This window comes from Scyliorhinus canicula, chromosome 9 (assembly GCF_902713615.1).
Source record: "Scyliorhinus canicula chromosome 9, sScyCan1.1, whole genome shotgun sequence".
Lineage (NCBI taxonomy): Eukaryota > Metazoa > Chordata > Chondrichthyes > Carcharhiniformes > Scyliorhinidae > Scyliorhinus > Scyliorhinus canicula.
The window spans coordinates 4,076,617-4,094,426 of record NC_052154.1 but is presented as its reverse complement, the minus strand read 5'-3'; the positions used below and the strand labels follow the sequence as shown (position 1 = coordinate 4,094,426).

Below are 17,810 nucleotides of genomic sequence, written 5' to 3'. Positions count from 1 at the left end.
AGCATACTTACCTTTAGTAACTGGTGTATGAGGTCTCGTTGCACATTCCCCTCTCCTAATTTATGGATATTCAGATAGAACAATGAACAAAGAAATGTACAGCACAGGAACAGGCCCTTTGGCCCTCCAAGCCTGTGCTGACCATGCTGCCCGTCTAAACTAAAATCTTCTGCACTTCCGGGGTCCGTATCCCTCTATTCCCATCCTATTCATGTATTTGTCAAGATGCCCCTTAAATGTCACTATCGTCCCTGCTTCCACCACCTCCTCCGGCAGCGAGTTCCAGGCATCCACACCCTCTGTGTAAAAAAACTTGCCTCGTACATCTCCTCTAAACCTTGCCGCTCGCACCTTAAACGTATGCCCCCGAGTAATTGACCCCTCTACCCTGGGAAAAAGCCTCTGACTATCCACTCTGTCTATGCCCCTCATAAGTTTGTAGACCTCTATCAGGTCGCCCCTCAACCTCCGTTGTTCCAGTGAGAACAAACCGAGTTTGTTCAACCGCTCCTCATAGCTAATGCCCTCCACACCAGGCAACATCCTGGTAAATCCCTTCTGCACCCTCTCTAAAGCCTCCACATCCTTCTGGTAGTGTGGCGACCAGAATTGAACACTATACTCCAAGTGCGGCCGAACCAAGGTTCTATACAGCTGCAGCATGACTTGCCATTTCTCATACTCAATGCCCTGGCCAATGAAGGCAAGCATGCTGTATGCCTTCTTGACTACCTTTTCCATCTGTGTTGCCCCTTTCAGTGATCTGTGGACCTGTACACTTAGATCTCTCTGACTGTCAATACTCTTGAGGGTTCTACCATTCACTGTATATTCCCTACCTGCATTAGACCTTCCAAAATGCATTACCTCACATTTGTCTGGATTAAACTCCATCTGCCATCTCACCACCTAAGTCTCCAAAGATCTAAATCCTGCTGTATCCTCTGACAGTCCTCATCGCTATCCGCAATTACACCAACCTTTGTGTCGTCTGCAAACTTACTAATCTGACCAGTTATTTTTTCCTCCAAATCATTTATATACACTGCAAACAGCAAAGGTCCCAGCACTGATCCCTGCGGAACACCACTAGTCACAGCCCTCCAATCAGAAAAGCACCCTTCCATTGCTACTCTCTGCCTTCTATAACCTATGATGTGGAGATGCCGGCGTTGGACTGGGGTGAGCACAGTAAGACGTCTTACAACACCAGGTCAAAGTCCAACAGGTTTGTTTCAAGCACTAGCTTTAAAGCACTGCTCCTTCCCGAACCTCACCTGAGGAAGGAGCTGCGCTCCGAAAGCTCGTGTTTGAAACAAACCTGTTGGACTTTAACCTGGTGTTGTAAGACTTCGTATTGTTCTATGACCTAGCCAGTTCTGTATCCATCTTGCCAGCTCACCCCTGTTCCGTGTGACTTCAGTTTTTGTACCAGCCTGCCATGAGGGACCTTGTCAAAGGCCTTACTGAAGTCCACTAAGTCCATTCAGATAATGGTCTGCCCTCCCATTTTTGCTCCCAAAGTGGCCAACCTCTCATTTATCCGAATTATACTGCATCTGCCATTCGTTTGCCCGCTCATTCAGCCTGTCCAAATCACACTGAAGCATCTCTGCGTCCTCCTCACAGCTCACCCTCCCACCCAAATTGGTGTCTTCTGCAAATTTGGAGACATTACATTTTGTTCCCTCATCTAAATCATTAATATATATTGTGAATAGCTGGGATCCCAGCACCAACGCCCAGGAGTCACTGCCATTTGGAAAAATATCCATTTATTCCTACTCTTTGTTTCCTGTCTGCCAACCAGTTTTCTATCCATCTCAACACACTACCCCTAATCCCATGCGCTTTAATTTTACACGCTAATCTCTAATGTGGGACTTTGTTGAAAGCCTTCTGAAAGTCCAAATATACCACATCCACTGGCTCCCCCTTGTCTACTCTACTAGTTACAGCCTCAAAGAATTGTAGTAGATTTGTCAAGCATGATTTCCTCTTCATAAATCCATGCTGATTCTGTCCGATCCTGGAGCTGTTTTCTAAGTGCTCTGCCATAAAATCTTTTATAATGGATTCTAGCATTTTCCCCACTACCGACGTCAGGCTGACTGGTCTATCAGTCCCTGTTTTCTCTCTACCTACCTTTCTCAATAGTGCGGTTACATTACCTACCCTCCAATCTGTAGGAACTGTTCCACCAATGCATCCACCATTTCTCGAGCTACTTCCTTAAGCACTCTGGGATATAGATTATCAGTCCCTGGGGATTTATCAGCCTTCAATCCCATCAATCTGCTCAACACTATTTCTCTACTAATATTGATCTCCCTCAGTTCCTCCCTCTCCCTAAATCCTGTGTTCCCCAACATTTCTGGTATGTTATTTGTGTCCTCCTTTGTGAAGACAGAACCAAAGTATCGATTTAGTTGCTCAGCCATTTCTTCGTTCCCCATTATAAATTCCTCTGTTTCTGTCTGTAAGGGACCTCTTTTTCTCTTCACACACCTGCAGAAACCTTTACAGTCTGTTTTTATGTTCCCTGCAAGCTTACTCTCAAACTCTATTTACCCTTTAATCAATCCCTTGGTCCTTCTTTGCTGAATTCTAAAGTGCTCCCAATCCTTAGACCTGTTGTTTTTCTTGGCCAATTTGTATGCTCCTTAATTGGATCAAATACTATCTCTAATTTCCCTTGTAAGCCATGGATTGGCCACATTTCCCGTTTTACTTTTGTGCGAGACAGGAATAAACAATTGTTGCAGTTCACCCATGTGGTCCTGGAATATTTGTCATTGTCTATCCACCGTCATCTCAATCCATCATAGCCAATTCACGCCTCATATCATCGTGGTTTCCTTTATTAAGATTCAGGAGCCTAGTCTCAGAATCAAATACGTCACTCTCCACCTTGATGAAGGATTCGATTATATAATGGCCGCTCATCCCCTAGGGGTGTCACACAGCCAGATTGCCATAGAACATAGAACAGTACAGCACAGAACAGGCCCTTCGGCCCTCGATGTTGTGCCGAGCAATGATCACCCTACTCAAACCCACGTATCCACCCTATACCCGTAACCCAACAACCCCCCCTTTAACCTTATTTTTTAGGACACTACGGGCAATTTAGCATGGCCAATCCACCTAACCCGCACATCTTTGGACTGTGGGAGGAAACCGGAGCACCCGGAGGAAACCCACGCACACACGGGGAGGACGTGCAGACTCCGCACAGACAGTGACCCAAGCCGGGAATCGAACCTGGGACCCTGGAGCTGTGAAGCATTTATGCTAACCACCATGCTACCGTGCTGCCAATTATTTCTTTCTCATTATACACTACCCAGTCTGGGATAGTCTGCTCTCCAGTTGATTTCTCAATGTATTGGTCCAGAAAACCATCCCGTATTCACTCCAGGAATTCTTCCTCTACGTTATTGTGACTAATTTGATTTGCCCAATTTATATGCAGATTAAAGTCACCCATAATTGGAGATCTCCCTTTATCATCTGTGTCTCTAATTTCCTGTTTAATGCCATTCCCAACATCAACACTGCAGTTTTGGGGTCTATGTGCAACCCCCACTAATCTTTATTGTCCCTTGGTGTTTCTCAGCTCGACCCACACAGATTCCACATCGTCAGAGCGAATATCCTTCCTGACTATTGCGTTAATTTTCTCTTTAACCATCAATGTAATTCCATCGCCTTTGCCTTTTGTCTGTCCTTCCTAAGTATGTAATACCCCTGAATGTTCAGTTCCCATCCATGGCCACCCAGCCACCATGTCTCTGTAATCCCGTTGGAACTGCTTCCAAGGCCGGTATATCCTTCGTTAAGAAAGGAGACCAAAACTCTACACAGTACGCTAGGTATGGTCTCAGCAATGCCAGTGTAACTAGACATCCCGACATTTATACGCCATCAGCCTCATAGCAAAGATCAACGTTTCATTTGCCGTCCTGATCAGTTGCTGTACCTGCAGACTAACATTCTCTGATTAATGGACCAGGACACCCAGATCTCTCTGCAATCTCTCCCCAATTACATAGTATATTTTTCTATTCTTCTTGCCAAAGTGGACAAGTTCACATTTTCACACATTATACTCCACCTGCCCTCCCACTTTGCCATCTTTACCCCTTTCCAGATTCTCGTCACAAAGAGTCACCTTTTAGTGATATTGATTGAGGGATAGACATTGACCAGGACTCTGGGGTTGGCGGAGATTACAGTGATGGAGGAGCAAGTGGCCATGGGATCTTTTACTGGCAAATGGCAGACTCACGCGGAAGACGCAGTCCCCAACAGAGCAGCACTCCCTCAGCACAGCAATGGATGTCACCTTAGATTATCTCCTGGAGCGGGGATTGAACCCACAGCTCGAAGGCGAGAGGGCTACTGGCTGGAGCGGGGATTGAACCCACAGCTCGAAGGCGAGAGGGCTACTGGCTGGAGCGGGGATTGAACCCACAGCTCGAAGGTGAGAGGGCTACTGGCTGATCCACAGCTGACACTAAATCATATCTCAACCTGTTTGGTTTTTTTCTGGATTGTGGCCACTTTTCAGTTTCTGAACGGTATCAATCCTCACATCCGGAAAAACACCGTACCTCGGCCCAATCCCCACCCTATCAACGTAACCCTACCTACCCCGGGTCCCTGGCGCTGTGAGGCAGCACTGTGCCACACTGCTGCCCTTGATGGAAGCAGACAGCCTGATGCTTTTCAGTTGAATGGAATGAGTTGGAATTACCTCCAACTCCTGGTCAGTTCTGGACACCACACTTTCGGAAGGAGATCAGAGCTTTTGAGAGAGTGCGGAGGATACTGACAAGAATGGTTTCAGGGGTGAGAAACATGAAATGTTTGGTTACTCTCCCGAGAGCAGAGGGGAAGGAGGGAACATGTGGTAGAGGTCTTCAAATTTTCTATTTTTTCTTTATACAGTAAATAAGGAGAAAGAGTTTCTGTTGGAGCTGAGGAGCAACATCATCCGGTGGAGAGCGAGGATCTGAAATGGCCGAAGGGGCAGATTTAATTGTAACTTTCAAAAGGGAGTTGGAAAGATTGGGGAGTGAGAGTCACACAGACAGAGAATGAGTGTAGCAGAGAGGATTTAGCCAGTTGTGTCTAGCAGCTCCCTGTAAGAGTAACTTATCGACTGCCTTCTTACTGTAACCCAGCACATTCAGATTGAACCTGCCACACCACACACTCAGGCAGAGGGCAGCATGGTAGCATGGTGGTTAGCATAAATGCTTCACAGCTCCAGGGTCCCAGGTTCGATTCCCGGCTGGGTCACTGTCTGTGTGGAGTCTGCACGTTCTCCCTGTGTCCGCGTGGGTTTCCTCCGGGTGCTCCGGTTTCCTCCCACAGTCCAAAGATGTGCGGGTTAGGTGGATTGGCCATGCTAAATTGCCCGTAGTGTCCTAAAAAAGTAAGGTTAAGAGGGGGGGGTTGTTGGGTTACGGGTATAGGGTGGATACGTGGGTTTGAGTAGGGTGATCATTGCTCGGCACAACATCGAGGGCCGAAGGGCCTGTTCTGTGCTGTACTGTTCTATGTTCTATTCCCTAACCACTCGCTCTGTGAAAACATTTCTCCTTCTGTCTCCATTGCTTCTTGTGTCAATCACCCGCAATCTGTGCCCTCTGTTCTCAATCTTTCCACCAATGGGAACAGTTTCTCCCTGTCGACTCTGTCCAGCCCCTCCATGAGTTTGAACATCTCGATCAAATCTCCTCTCAACCTTCTCTTCCCTCCCAAGGAAAACTGTCCCAACTTCTCGAATCTATCCTCATGACTGAAATTCCTCATCCCAGGAACTACATTCCTGAATCTTTTCTGCCTCTGTCTCCAACGTGTTCACATTCTTCCGAAAGGTTGGTGCCCAGAACTGGACTCAATGTTCCAGCTGAGGCCTGACCAGTGTTTTCTGTTCTCTGTGCCTCTATTGATACAGTTCAGGATGCTGTCAGCTTTATTAAACCAGAGAGACAACACACCATCACCCTGTCCTGACATTTCAATGAATGAATGCGCATACCCACCCAGATTTCTCTGCTCCTGGCAGCACAGTGGTTAGCACGACTGCATCACAGCGCCAGGAACCCGGGCTCAATTCCGGCCTCGGGTGACTATCTGTCTGTGTGGATCTTGCATGTTCTCCGTGTCAGCGTGGGTTTCTTCCGAATGCTCCGGTTTCCTCCCACAGTCAAAAAACTGCGTAGGTTAGGTGGGGTTGCGAGGATAGAGAGGAGGGTTGGTGTAGACTCGATGGGTCACGAGACTCCCTCTTCACTGTAGGGATGGAGTCTATGGAGTTTGCACCACTTAAGAATTTCTGAAACAAATTTTATATTTGTTTCTCCACATTTTTCATAACAAAATGAATCATCATATTTCTCCGCGTTGAATTTCGTCTGGCCATTCCACCAACTTGTCCCTGTCCTTTTGAAGTTCTATATCATCTTCCTCACAGTTCACATTGCTTCCAAGTGTTTTAATCATCAAAACAATTGAAATTCTGCCCTGTCAGTCTTGATCATTAATATATATCAGGTGAAGCAAGGTTCCCAACACAGACTCCTGGGGAACACCACAACAAACCCTCCTCCAGCCCGGAAAAACATCCATTAACCGTTACTCTGCCTCCCATCACTCAGCCAATTCCGTATCCATGTCACTCCTGTCCCTGTTATCCCGTGGGCTCCGGCTTTGCCCACAAGTCTCTTGTGCGGCAGTTTATCAAATACTTTTTGGAAATCCACGTACAGCACATCAACAACATTGCCCTCGCCAACTCTTTCTGTTACCCCTTCAAAAAAACCTTTAGCACATTAATGAAGCCTGACTTGCCGTGAACAGATCTCTGCTGGCTTTTCCTAATTAATCCACATTACCAAAGTGACAGCGAACCTTCCCTCAAGTTATTGTTTCTGAAGCTTCCCCACCCCCGAGGTCAAACTTTGGCCTGCAGTTGGTGGGCAGCATGGTAACACAGTGGTCAGCACAGTTGCTTCACAGCGCCAGGGTCCCAGGTTCGATTCCCGGCTCGGAGTCGGCACGTTCTCCCCGTGTCTGCGTGGGTTTCCTCCCGGGTGCTCCGGTTTCTTCCCAGAGTCCAAAGATGTGCAGGTTAGGTGGATTGGCCATGATAAATTGCCCCTTAGTGTCCAAAAAGATTAGGTGGGATTACTGGGTTTCGGGGATAATAATAATAGGGTGAGGCATGGGGCTTAAGTGGGGTGCTCTTTCCAAAGGGCCGGTGCAGACTCGATGGGCTGAATGGCCTCCTTCTGCACTGTAAATTCTATGTTCTATGTTATCCTTACACCCTTTCTAAAAGAGGAGTGAAACATGCTCAATTCTCCAGTCCTCTGGCACCATCCCCAAAGTAACAGAAAGCTGGAAAACTGGCCAGTGCCTCCGGAATTTCCACTCTAACGCCCCTCAGTGTTGTTGGATACATTTCAGCTGGCCCTGGTGCCTTATCCATTTGGAATACAGACAGCCTGTTCAATAACTAACTCAGTATCAATTTTGAACCCTTCAAGTATGTGAACAATTTCCTTTTTCACCATCTTCTTGCAGTAAAAACAGATGTAAAGTTTCCATGTCTGTTCTCAGCCATGCCTCCTGCCTCCATCTGTAAATCCCGTTTGCTCTCCTTTTAATCTCCATATATGCCTATAGAAGACTTTCACTTTCCATTTTGTGTTCGCTGCCAGTTTTTCCTCATACCCTCTCTTTAATTCTCCTACTTTGCTGTTGTCAATTCCCCTCTCAATCTTTTGTCTTGAGCCTGGTTCTTGGTTGTCTGATCTCCCTGACATGTTTTCTCTTCTTCTGGGCTGGGGGGGTGGGGGTTAATCTTTGACCCAGGGTTGGGGGCCGGGGGGGGGGGGGGGGGGGGAAGGGAGAGTAGGAGTTGAGCATTGGGGGATTGGATGGAAAAGCATTTCTACCAAAAAACTGAACACCTACGTTTTCACAGATTTTTCTTTGCAAAGAGCAGTCCATTGACCACATCCCTCAATAGAAAAAAAGTGAGACTCATCGAGCAATGTAATTGCAACATTTTTTTGTTCATTAGCTCTTGCCAAATTGATTGTGTCCTGGACCCCTCTTTCCTCTCCAGTACAGAAATGCTCTCCTCAATCAATGCTGCCACCTCCGCCTTTTCTTTCCTTCCCAGACACCTAGTGCCCAGAGATATTTAACACTCAGTCCTGTCCTTCCTTGAGCCAGTTCTCATCCTAATTCCAATCTGCGCCTCTAACTCGCCAATCTTACTGACCACACGCCATGAATTCACATATATGCTAGAGTTTATTATTTTCCCGCTCATGCTGGACTACCACCTCACTATTTCCTGCTCTGATGCTATTTCTGCATCTTGGTATTCCTGTCTGATATTTTTGCCTGGTTCCCACATCCCTGCCAAGTTAATTTAAACTCTCACCAGTAGCACTAGCAAATCAACTCGTGAAGAAAATGGGCCCTGTTTCTGTTTAGATGCAACATATCGGCCCTCCACAGACCCCAGCGTCCCAGAGCCAGTCCCAGTGTCCCAGGAATCTAAAGCCCTCCCGCCTGCACCATTATCCCAATTATTCATTCATCTTCTTTATCCTGCTCTTTCCATCTACACATGGTACCAGGTATATTTGTTACTTTTGAGGTTTCGTTTGTGAATTTCATGCCTAGATCCCTAAATTCCCTCTATCGGACCACAACCCGCTTTCTACCAATGTGGACCCTGACCACTCAGGGCGTTCTGCAATGTTCAGTGGCACCCTTGACCCTGGCACCAGGGAGGCACCACACCATCCTGTCTGGTCCCCTAACTATTGAATCTACTATCATTATAGCTCTTCCAGTCTCCTTTGTGCCTTCCTGTACAGCTGTAAACATGGTTCTGGCTGAATATTAATTCAATTGCAATGCACTCAGGGAACACCTGCCCATTACTTCTCAACTTTGATGGTGACACATTTCCCTCCTTCTGTATCCTGCATTGTGTGGGGCCCACGGAGCTCACAGCTCATTGTTGCGCCAGTTGATGCCAGTTGCTGCTAAGCTCCAAACGCCAGTGTGCAGTGTGCTGCAGCTGCTCATGACACTTCCTGCACGAATTAGTATTGAGCACATGGGAAGTGTCCTGGAGTTCCCACGTGGTACAGGATGTGCACCCCAGAGGCCAGAGCTGCCCTGCCATTCCGCTATTTGTAACTATGTTTCCCTTTCTATTTGATAATGACATTCAGCACTTTAAACAAAACTTGCTTCACTTTGGAATGCGTCATTTGACAAGGAAGTATTCAATGAACTCTTGCTGCTGATGTCCCCAACAGTTCTGTGCCCTCCTCATGATGGTCTGAATGGTCGCCTTCAGAGTTGTATTCTATTCCTCTCAGCCTTTGCGCTTGTCTGGAATTGTTGTTGGAAATTAAAAACGACACATTATAAACAATTATTTTGCAGAGGCCAGCGTGGAATTCGGGACAGTTCTGATCTACACGTGTGAGAGGAGTTGTTGGAGACCCAGTAATCAGTCACCCCTTGAGGAACGAGCCTTTGTACAGGGAGATCCAGACCAGCGATTCTTCAGATAATTGTTAATCATTTGTACTAAATAAAAACGGAGTGTTTAATTTAAAGCCTGTAGCTCTGCTGTTGGAATAACTGTGAGAGAAGGAGGCAGCGATGGGAGTTTGGTTGCAAGTCTACGTTTGGCCACCAGGTGGATCTGCACCACAACCAAAAGGAAGACTTGAATTGATTTAGAACCTTTCACAATTTCAAGAATTCCCAAAGCCAATGAAGAACAGTTTGATGTGTTGCCACTGTTAGAATATAAGAAAGTGGCAGCAATCTGTGCATCATAAACCCATCAAACAGCAGTGTGATGATGCAGATATCCCTCAATTATCAGTAAAAAACAGGGAAACGATTGGTTGGGACCGGGTGGAGAACTTACATTATTTGAAATGGAAGATACACCTCTGACAGTGCAGCACTCCCTCAGTACTGAACCTCTGACAGTGCAGCACTCCCTCAGTACTGACCCTCTGACAGTGCAGCGCTCCCTCAGTACTGACCCTCTGACAGTGCAGCACTCCCTCAGTACTGACCCTTTGACAGTGCGGCATTCCCTCAGTACTGACCCTCTGACAGTACAGCACTCCCTCAGTACTGACCCTCTGACAGTGCGGCACTCCCTCAGTACTGACCCTCTGACAGTGCAGCTCTCCCTCAGTACTGACCCTCTGACAGTGCAGCACTCCCTCAGTACTGACCCTCTGACAGTGCAGCACTCCCTCAGTACTGACCCTCTGACAGTGCAGCACTCCCTCAGTACTGACCCTCTGACAGTGCAGCACTCCCTCAGTACTGACCCTCTGACAGTGCAGCGCTCCCTCAGTACTGACCCTCTGACAGTGCAGGCGCTCCCTCAGTACTGACCCTCTGACAGTGCGCGCTCCCTCAGTACTGACCCTCTGACAGTGCGGCACTCCCTCAGTACTGACCCTCTGACAGTGCGGCACTTCCCTCAGTACTGACCCTCTGACAGTACAGCACTCCCTCAGTACTGACCCTCTGACAGTGCGGCACTCCCTCAGTACTGACCCTCTGACAGTGCAGCTCTCCCTCAGTACTGACCCTCTGACAGTGCAGCACTCCCTCAGTACTGACCCTCTGACAGTGCAGCACTCCCTCAGTACTGACCCTCTGACAGTGCAGCACTCCCTCAGTACTGACCCTCTGACAGTGCAGCACTCCCTCAGTACTGACCCTCTGACAGTGCAGCACTCTCTCAGTACTGACCCTCTGACAGTGCAGCATTCCCTCAGTACTGACCCTCTGACAGTGCAGCACTTCCTCAGTACTGACCCTCTGACAGTGCAGCAGTCCCTCAGTACTGACCCTCTGACAGTGCGGCACTCCCTCAGTACTGACCCTCTGACAGTGCAGCACTCCCTCTGTACTGACCCTCTGACAGTGCAGCAGTCCCTCAGTACTGACCCTCTGACAATGCGGCACTCCCTCAGTACTGACCCTCTGACAGTGCAGCACTCCCTCTGTACTGAACTGACCCTCTGACAGTGCAGCAGTCCCTCAGTACTGACCCTCTGACAGTGCGGCACTCCCTCAGTACTGACCCTCTGACAGTGCGGCACTCCCTCAGTACTGACCCTCTGACAATGCGGCACTACTCAGTATTGACCCTCTGACAGTGCGGCACTCCCTCAGTACTGACCCTCTGACAGTGCGGCACTCCCTCAGTACTGACCCTCGGACAGTGCAGCACTCCCTCAGTACTGACCCTCTGACAGTGCTGCACTCTCTCCCAGGGATTACTTGCTTCCTGGAATATGATGACTGGAACTGCACACAATACCGCACCAGCGCTCTATCCAATTCGCCGTAGTCCCAGATGACCACAGGCTGCTCTCTCCTTTGGCCCGAGGATTACCACACCTCGGGCAAGGGGCAAAGTTGAGAAATTGGGGCCTTCATGAATAACCCAGACATAAGGATCCTGCCACTGACCCCTGTGGAAGACCCACTTGAAACAGCTTTCCCTTTGCAAGGGCAGCCATTGACCATTACCCTTTGTTTACTGTTACTAGAACATAGAACATACAGTGCAGGAGGCCATTCTGCCCATCAAGTCTGCACCGACCCACTTAAGCCCTCACCTCCACCCTAGCCCCGTAACGTAATAACCCCTCCTAATCTTTTTGGTCACTAAGGGCAATTTATCATGGCCTAACCTGCACATCTTTGGACTGTGGGAGGAAACCGGAGCACCCGGAGGAAACCCACGCAGACACGGGGAGAACGGGCAGCCTTCGCACAGACAGTGACCCAGCCGGGAATCGAACCTGGGACTCTGGCGCTGTGAAGCCACAGTGCTAACCACTTGTGCTACCGTGCTGCCCAACTTTTTATCCAGTTTGCCACATTGCCCTGTATCCCGCTTTACCTTTTTGATCAATCTGCCATTTGGGTCTTTGTCAAGCACCTTGCTAAAATCCATGTACTCCTCATCTACTGCACTCCCTTCATAGGGGCTGAAATAGCTGCCTTGTAATACAGAAAATGCCAGCAGCGCAGGTTCAATTCCTGTACCGGCCTCCACACAGGTGCCCGGAATGTGGCGACTAGGGGCTTTTCACAGTAACTTCATTGAAGCCTACTCGTGACCATAAGTGATTATTATTATTATAAACCCTTCTTGTCACTTACTCAAAGAATTCAATCAGATTTGTACGGCAAGACATTCCTTTTTTAAAAAATAATTTTTATTCAAATTTTTCAACAACAAATTTTCTCCCAAAAGTAAAGTAAACAAGGTGTAGAACTAAACAGAAAGAGAATCCTCCCCCCCCCCCCCCCCCCCCCCCGTACAAAGCGATAAATTAATAACTTAATAACAATACAAAAAAGAAGAAAATAGCAAACACACCGTCGCAAAAACAAACCCCCTTAACAGACCCCGACCCCCCCCCCCCCCCCCCCCCCCCCGGGTTGCTGCTCAGACAGACCACCCTCTAACCCTCCGCCAGGAAATCGAGAAAAGGCTGCCACCGCCGGAAGAACCCTTGCACCGACCCCCTCAGGGCAAACTTGACCCTCTCCAGCCTGATGAACCCGGCCATGTCATTGATCCAGGCCCCCAGGCTTGGGGGCTTCGCGTCCCTCCACTGTAACAGGATCCTGCGCCGGGCTACTAGAGACACAAAGGCCAGGGTACCGGCCTCTCTCGCCTCCTGCACTCCCGGCTCCGATGCTACCCCAAAGATCGCGAGCCCCCAGCCCGGCTCCACCCTGGACCCAACCACCTTGGACAAAGTCCCCACCACCCCCTTCCAAAACCCCTCCAACGCCGGACACGCCCAGAACATGTGGGTGTGGTTCGCCGGGCCTCCCGAACACCTCCCACACCTGTCCCCCCCCCCCCAAAGAACCGGCTCAGCCTGGCCCCAGCCATGTGCGCCCTATGCAGCACCTTCAGCTGAATTAAGCTGAGCCGTGCGCAAGAAGAGGACGAACTCGCCCTCCCCAGGGCGTCCGCCCACGTCCCATCGTCAATCTCCTCCCCCAGCTCCTCCTCCCACTTCGCTTTCAGCTCTTCCACCGAGGCCTCCTCCTCCTGCATCACCTGATAAATTGCCGAGATCCTCCCCTCACCGACCCACGACCCCGAGAGCACCCTATCCTGCATCCCCCTAGGCGGCAGCAGCAGGAACTCCGCCACCTGCCGCTTAACAAACGCCCTAATCTGCATATACCTGAAGGAATTCCCTGGGGGGAGACCCCACCTCCCCTCCAACTCCTCTAAAGTCGCAAACTTCCCATCGAGGAAAAGGTCCCCCATCCGCCTGATGCCTGCCCTGTGCCAACTCAAAAACCCACCATCTATTCTCCCTGGTACAAACCGGTGATTGCCCCATATTGGGGCCCACACTGAGGCCTTCACTTCCCCCCCTGTGCCGCCTCCACTGCCCCCCACATTTTGAGGGACGCCACCACTACCGGACTCGTGGAGTACCTTGCCGGGGGGAGTGGAAGCGGGGCCGTCACCAATGACTCCAAACTCGTACCCACACAGGACGCCACCTCCAACCTCTTCCATGCAGCACCCTCCCCCGCCATCACCCACCTGCGAATCATTGCCACGTTCGCAGCCCAGTAATACCCATACAGGTTGGGCAACGCCAAGCCACCTACCTCCCTTCTTCGCTCCAGGAATACCCTCCTCACTCTCGGAGTCTTCCGCGCCCACACGAACCCCAGAATACTCTTGTTAACCCTCTTTAAAAAAAGCCTTCGGAATCAATATGGGGAGGCACTGGAAAAGAAACAAAAACCTCGGGAGCACCGTCATCTTAACTGACTGGACCCTACCCGCCAAAGAGAGTGGCAGCGCATCCCACCTCCTGAACTCCTCCTCCATCTGTTCCACCAGCCTCGAAACGTTTAGCCTGTGCAGGGCCCCCCCCAGCTCTGAGCTATCTGGACCCCAAGATATCTAAAGCTCCTCTCCGCCCTCTTCAACGGGAGCTCTCCTATCTCCCTCTCCTGGTCCCCCAGGTGTAGCACAAACAGCTCACTCTTCCCCACGTTGAGCTTGTAGCCGAAAAATCCCCAAACTCCCCAAGTATCCTCAACACCTCTGGCATCCCCCCGCCAGATCCGCGACGTACAACAGTAAATTGTATGCGTACAGCGACAACCGGTGCTCCCCCCCCCCCCCCCCCCCCGCACAATCCCCCTCCAGTTCTTCGTATCCCTCAGCGCCATGGCCAGGGGCTCAATCGCTAACGCGGAGAGCAGGGGGTACAAGGGGCACCCCGCCTCATCCCCCGGGAAAGCCGAAAGTCCTCTGACCTCCTCCCATTGGTCACCACACTCGCTACCGGGGAGCTGCACAGCAACCTCACCCAGCTGATGAACCCCTCACCAAACCCAAACCTCCTCAGCACTTCCCACAGGTAGCTCCACTCCACCCTGTCAAAAGCTTTCTCCGCATCCATCGATGCTACTATTTCCGCCTCCCCAGCCGCCGACGCCATCATCATAACATTAAGAAGCCGCCGTACATTGACATTCAGCTGCCTCCCCTTCACAAACCCCGTTTGGTCCTCATGGATAACCATCGGGACCACATCTTCCACCCTCCTAGACAGTACCTTCGCCAACAACTTTGCGTCCACGTTGAGGAGCGAGATCGGCCTGTAAGACCCACACTGGAGGGGGTCCTTATCCCCCTTCAGGATCAGTGAGATTATTGCTCTAGACATCGTCGGGGGCAGAGCCCCCCCCTCTCGCCTCATTCAGGGTCCTCACAAGCAGCGGGCCCAGCAGGTCTGAGAACTTCTTATAAAACTCCACCGGGAACCCGTCAGGTCCCGGTGCTTTCCCTGTCTGCATGCTCCCAAACGCCTCCATCAGCTCCTCCAACTCGATTGGGGCCCCAGACCCTCCACCCGCTCGTCCTCTACTGTTGGGAACTCCAGCTTATCCAGAAAGCGGTCCATCCCGCCCACCTCCCTGGGGGCACCGCCTGGTACAGCCCCTCGTAAAAGGATCTGAACACCCCATTAATGTCCCTGCCACCCAGCACCAGGTTCCCTCCTGCATCTGTGACTCCCCCCATCTCTCTCGCTGCCTCCCGCTTCCGGAGCTGGTGGGCCAGCATCCGACTTGCCTTCTCCCCGGACTCATACACCGCCCCCTGCGCCCTCCTCCACTGCGCCTCCGCCTTCCGGGTGGTCAGTGTATCAAACTCCGCTTGGAGACTGCGACACTTCCTCAAAAGCCCCTCCTCCGGGACATCCGCATACCTCCTGTCCACCCTTACCATTTCTTCCACCAACCTCTCCCTCTCTCAACCCTCTCCCCCCTCTCCCTGTACGCCCAAATGGATATCAGCTCCCCTCTAACCACCTTCAGCGTTTCCCAAACCACCCCAACTTGCACCTCCCCGTTATCGTTGGCTTCCAGATACCCCTCTATACCCCTACGGACCCGCCCACATACTCCCTCCTCTGCCAGAAGCCCCATATTTGACCCCCACAGCGGGTGCTGATCCTTCCCCTCCCCCAGCTCCAGGTCCACCAAACATGGAGCATGGTCAGATATGGCTATTGCCGAATACTCCGCCCCCACCACCCTCGGGATTAGCGCCCTGCTGAGAACAAAAAAGTCAATCCGGGAATAAGCCTGGTGGACATGGGAGAGAAAGGAGAACTCCCTACCCCCCCCCCCCTCCCCCGGCTTCAAAAACCTCCAAGGGTCTACCCCTCCCATCTGATCCATGAACCCCCTCAGCACCGAGGCCGCCGCCGGCCTCTTGCCCATCCTAGACTTCGAACGATCCAGAGCCGGATCCAACACAGTATTAAAGTCCCCCCCCCCCCCTCCCAAGATCAAACCCCCCGTCTCCAGGTCCGGGATCCGGCTCAACATTCGCCGCATGAAGCCCGCATCATCCCAGTTGGGGGCGTACACATTGACCAGAATCACCCGCTCCCCCTGAAGCCTACCACTCACCATTACGTATCTACCTGCACTGTCCACCACCACATTAGACGCCACAAACGACAAGCTCTTGCCAACTAAGATCGCCACCCCTCGATTCTTCGCATCTAGCCCCGAGTGAAACACCTGCCCCACCCAGCCTCTTCTCATCCTCACCTGATTCGCCACCTTAAGGTGTGTCTCCTGGAGCATAGCTACGTCCGCTCCCAGCCCCTTCAGGTGCGCCAAGACCCGGGACCGCTTCACTGGTCCATTCAGCCCCCTCACATTCCATGTGACCAGCTGAATCTGGGGGGTCTTTCCCCTCCCTCTGCGCTGGTCAGCCATAGCTCTCCCTCGGCTCACCACGTGCCCGGAGAACCCCCCAGGCCCGTTCCCCATGGTGGCAGACCCCCCTGCCCCTACGGCCCCTGCAGCAGCAACTCGGTACCCCCCTACTTCCCCCTCCCCCCCCCCAAGCTAGGGCCCCCCCCTAGCTGCGTAACCCCTACCATTGTACTTCCGTAAGTCAGCCGACTCCTGCTGACCCCGGCTGCTCCCGCCATCCCGACGACCCCCCCCCGATGCAACACAACCACCATTCCCCCCCCCCCCCCCCAGTGGTGGCCCCGCCCCCTACTCCTCCAGTGCGGGGAAGAAAGCCCGCGCTTCCATCCCAAACCCCGCCCCCCGACCCAACACGGGGGGGGGGGGGGAAAGACTGTCACATGACCCAGCGGGACTGCGAACAGCTCCCCAACTCTCCACCAGTGAAAAAACGAAAAAGCACCCCAATAAATAAATAACAGGCCCAAAAAGCGAAAAAGCAGAACAGGAAAAAGGCAACATCAAACACAGCCAATAAAACGAAAGGGTACCAAGGAGGACAGAGCCTCCGGACTATCCACATCATTCCCCAGCCCCCCAATCCTCAGTTCGAGTCCAACTTCTCTGCCTAGACAAAGGCCCAGGCCTCCTCCGGAGAATCAAAGTAGAGCTGGCGGTCCTTGTAAGTGACCCAGAGGCGAGCCGGCTGTAGCAGGCCAAACTTCACCCCCTTCCTGTGAAGCACTCCCTTCGCCCGATTGAAACCAGCCCTTCTCTTCGCCACCTCCGCGCTCCAGTCCTGATAGATCCTGATCTCTGCATTCTCCCACCTGCTGCTCCTTTCCTTCTTCGCCCATCTCAGCACACACTCACGGTCAACGTAGCAGTGAAACCGGACCAGCACCGCCCTAGATGGCTCGTTCGGCCTGGGCTTCCTCAACAGCACTCGATGGGCACCCTCCAGCTCCAAGAGTCCTTGGAACGACCCCGCGCCCATTAACGAGTTCAGCATCACAACCACGTAGGCCCCCAAATCCGAACCTTCCAGCCCCTCCGGGAGGACCAGAATCCGCAGGTTCTTCCGACGGGAGCGATTCTCCATCTCCTCCATCCTTGCTAACCATTTCTTGTGAAGTGCCTCATGCGACTCCACCTTCACTGCCAGGCCCAGGAGTTCGTCCTCGCTCTCAGAGGCCTTTTGCTATAACTCTCGGATCTCCGCACCCTGAGCCGTCTGAGTCGCCATGAGCTTGTCCAGCGAGGCCTTAAACGGTTCCAGGATCTCAGCCTTCAGCTCTCTAAAGCAGCGATGGAGCAGCTCCTGCTGCCACGCTGCCACTTCCCTGCCCGCCGCCATCTTGTTTTTCTTGCCTCGCACCTTTCTCGGCTCCAAAGCCGATTTTTTGGCCGCTCCACTCCTGGTCCAGTCCATCCACCGGCAGATG

General features: G+C 51.6%; 1 protein-coding gene across 1 annotated transcript in view; it reads left to right on the top strand.

The window, feature by feature from the left end:
• pdcd2l (programmed cell death 2-like) overlaps window positions 1–9,675 on the top strand; it is a 28,906-nt gene extending 19,231 nt beyond the window's left edge. Inside the window, exon 7 of the mRNA XM_038806209.1 lies at window positions 9,493–9,675. Coding sequence (XP_038662137.1) covers window positions 9,493–9,623 — 131 coding nt within the window. The 3' untranslated portion in view covers window positions 9,624–9,675. The remainder of the gene's footprint in view (window positions 1–9,492) is intronic.
• Window positions 9,676–17,810: the final 8,135 nt, after the last annotated feature.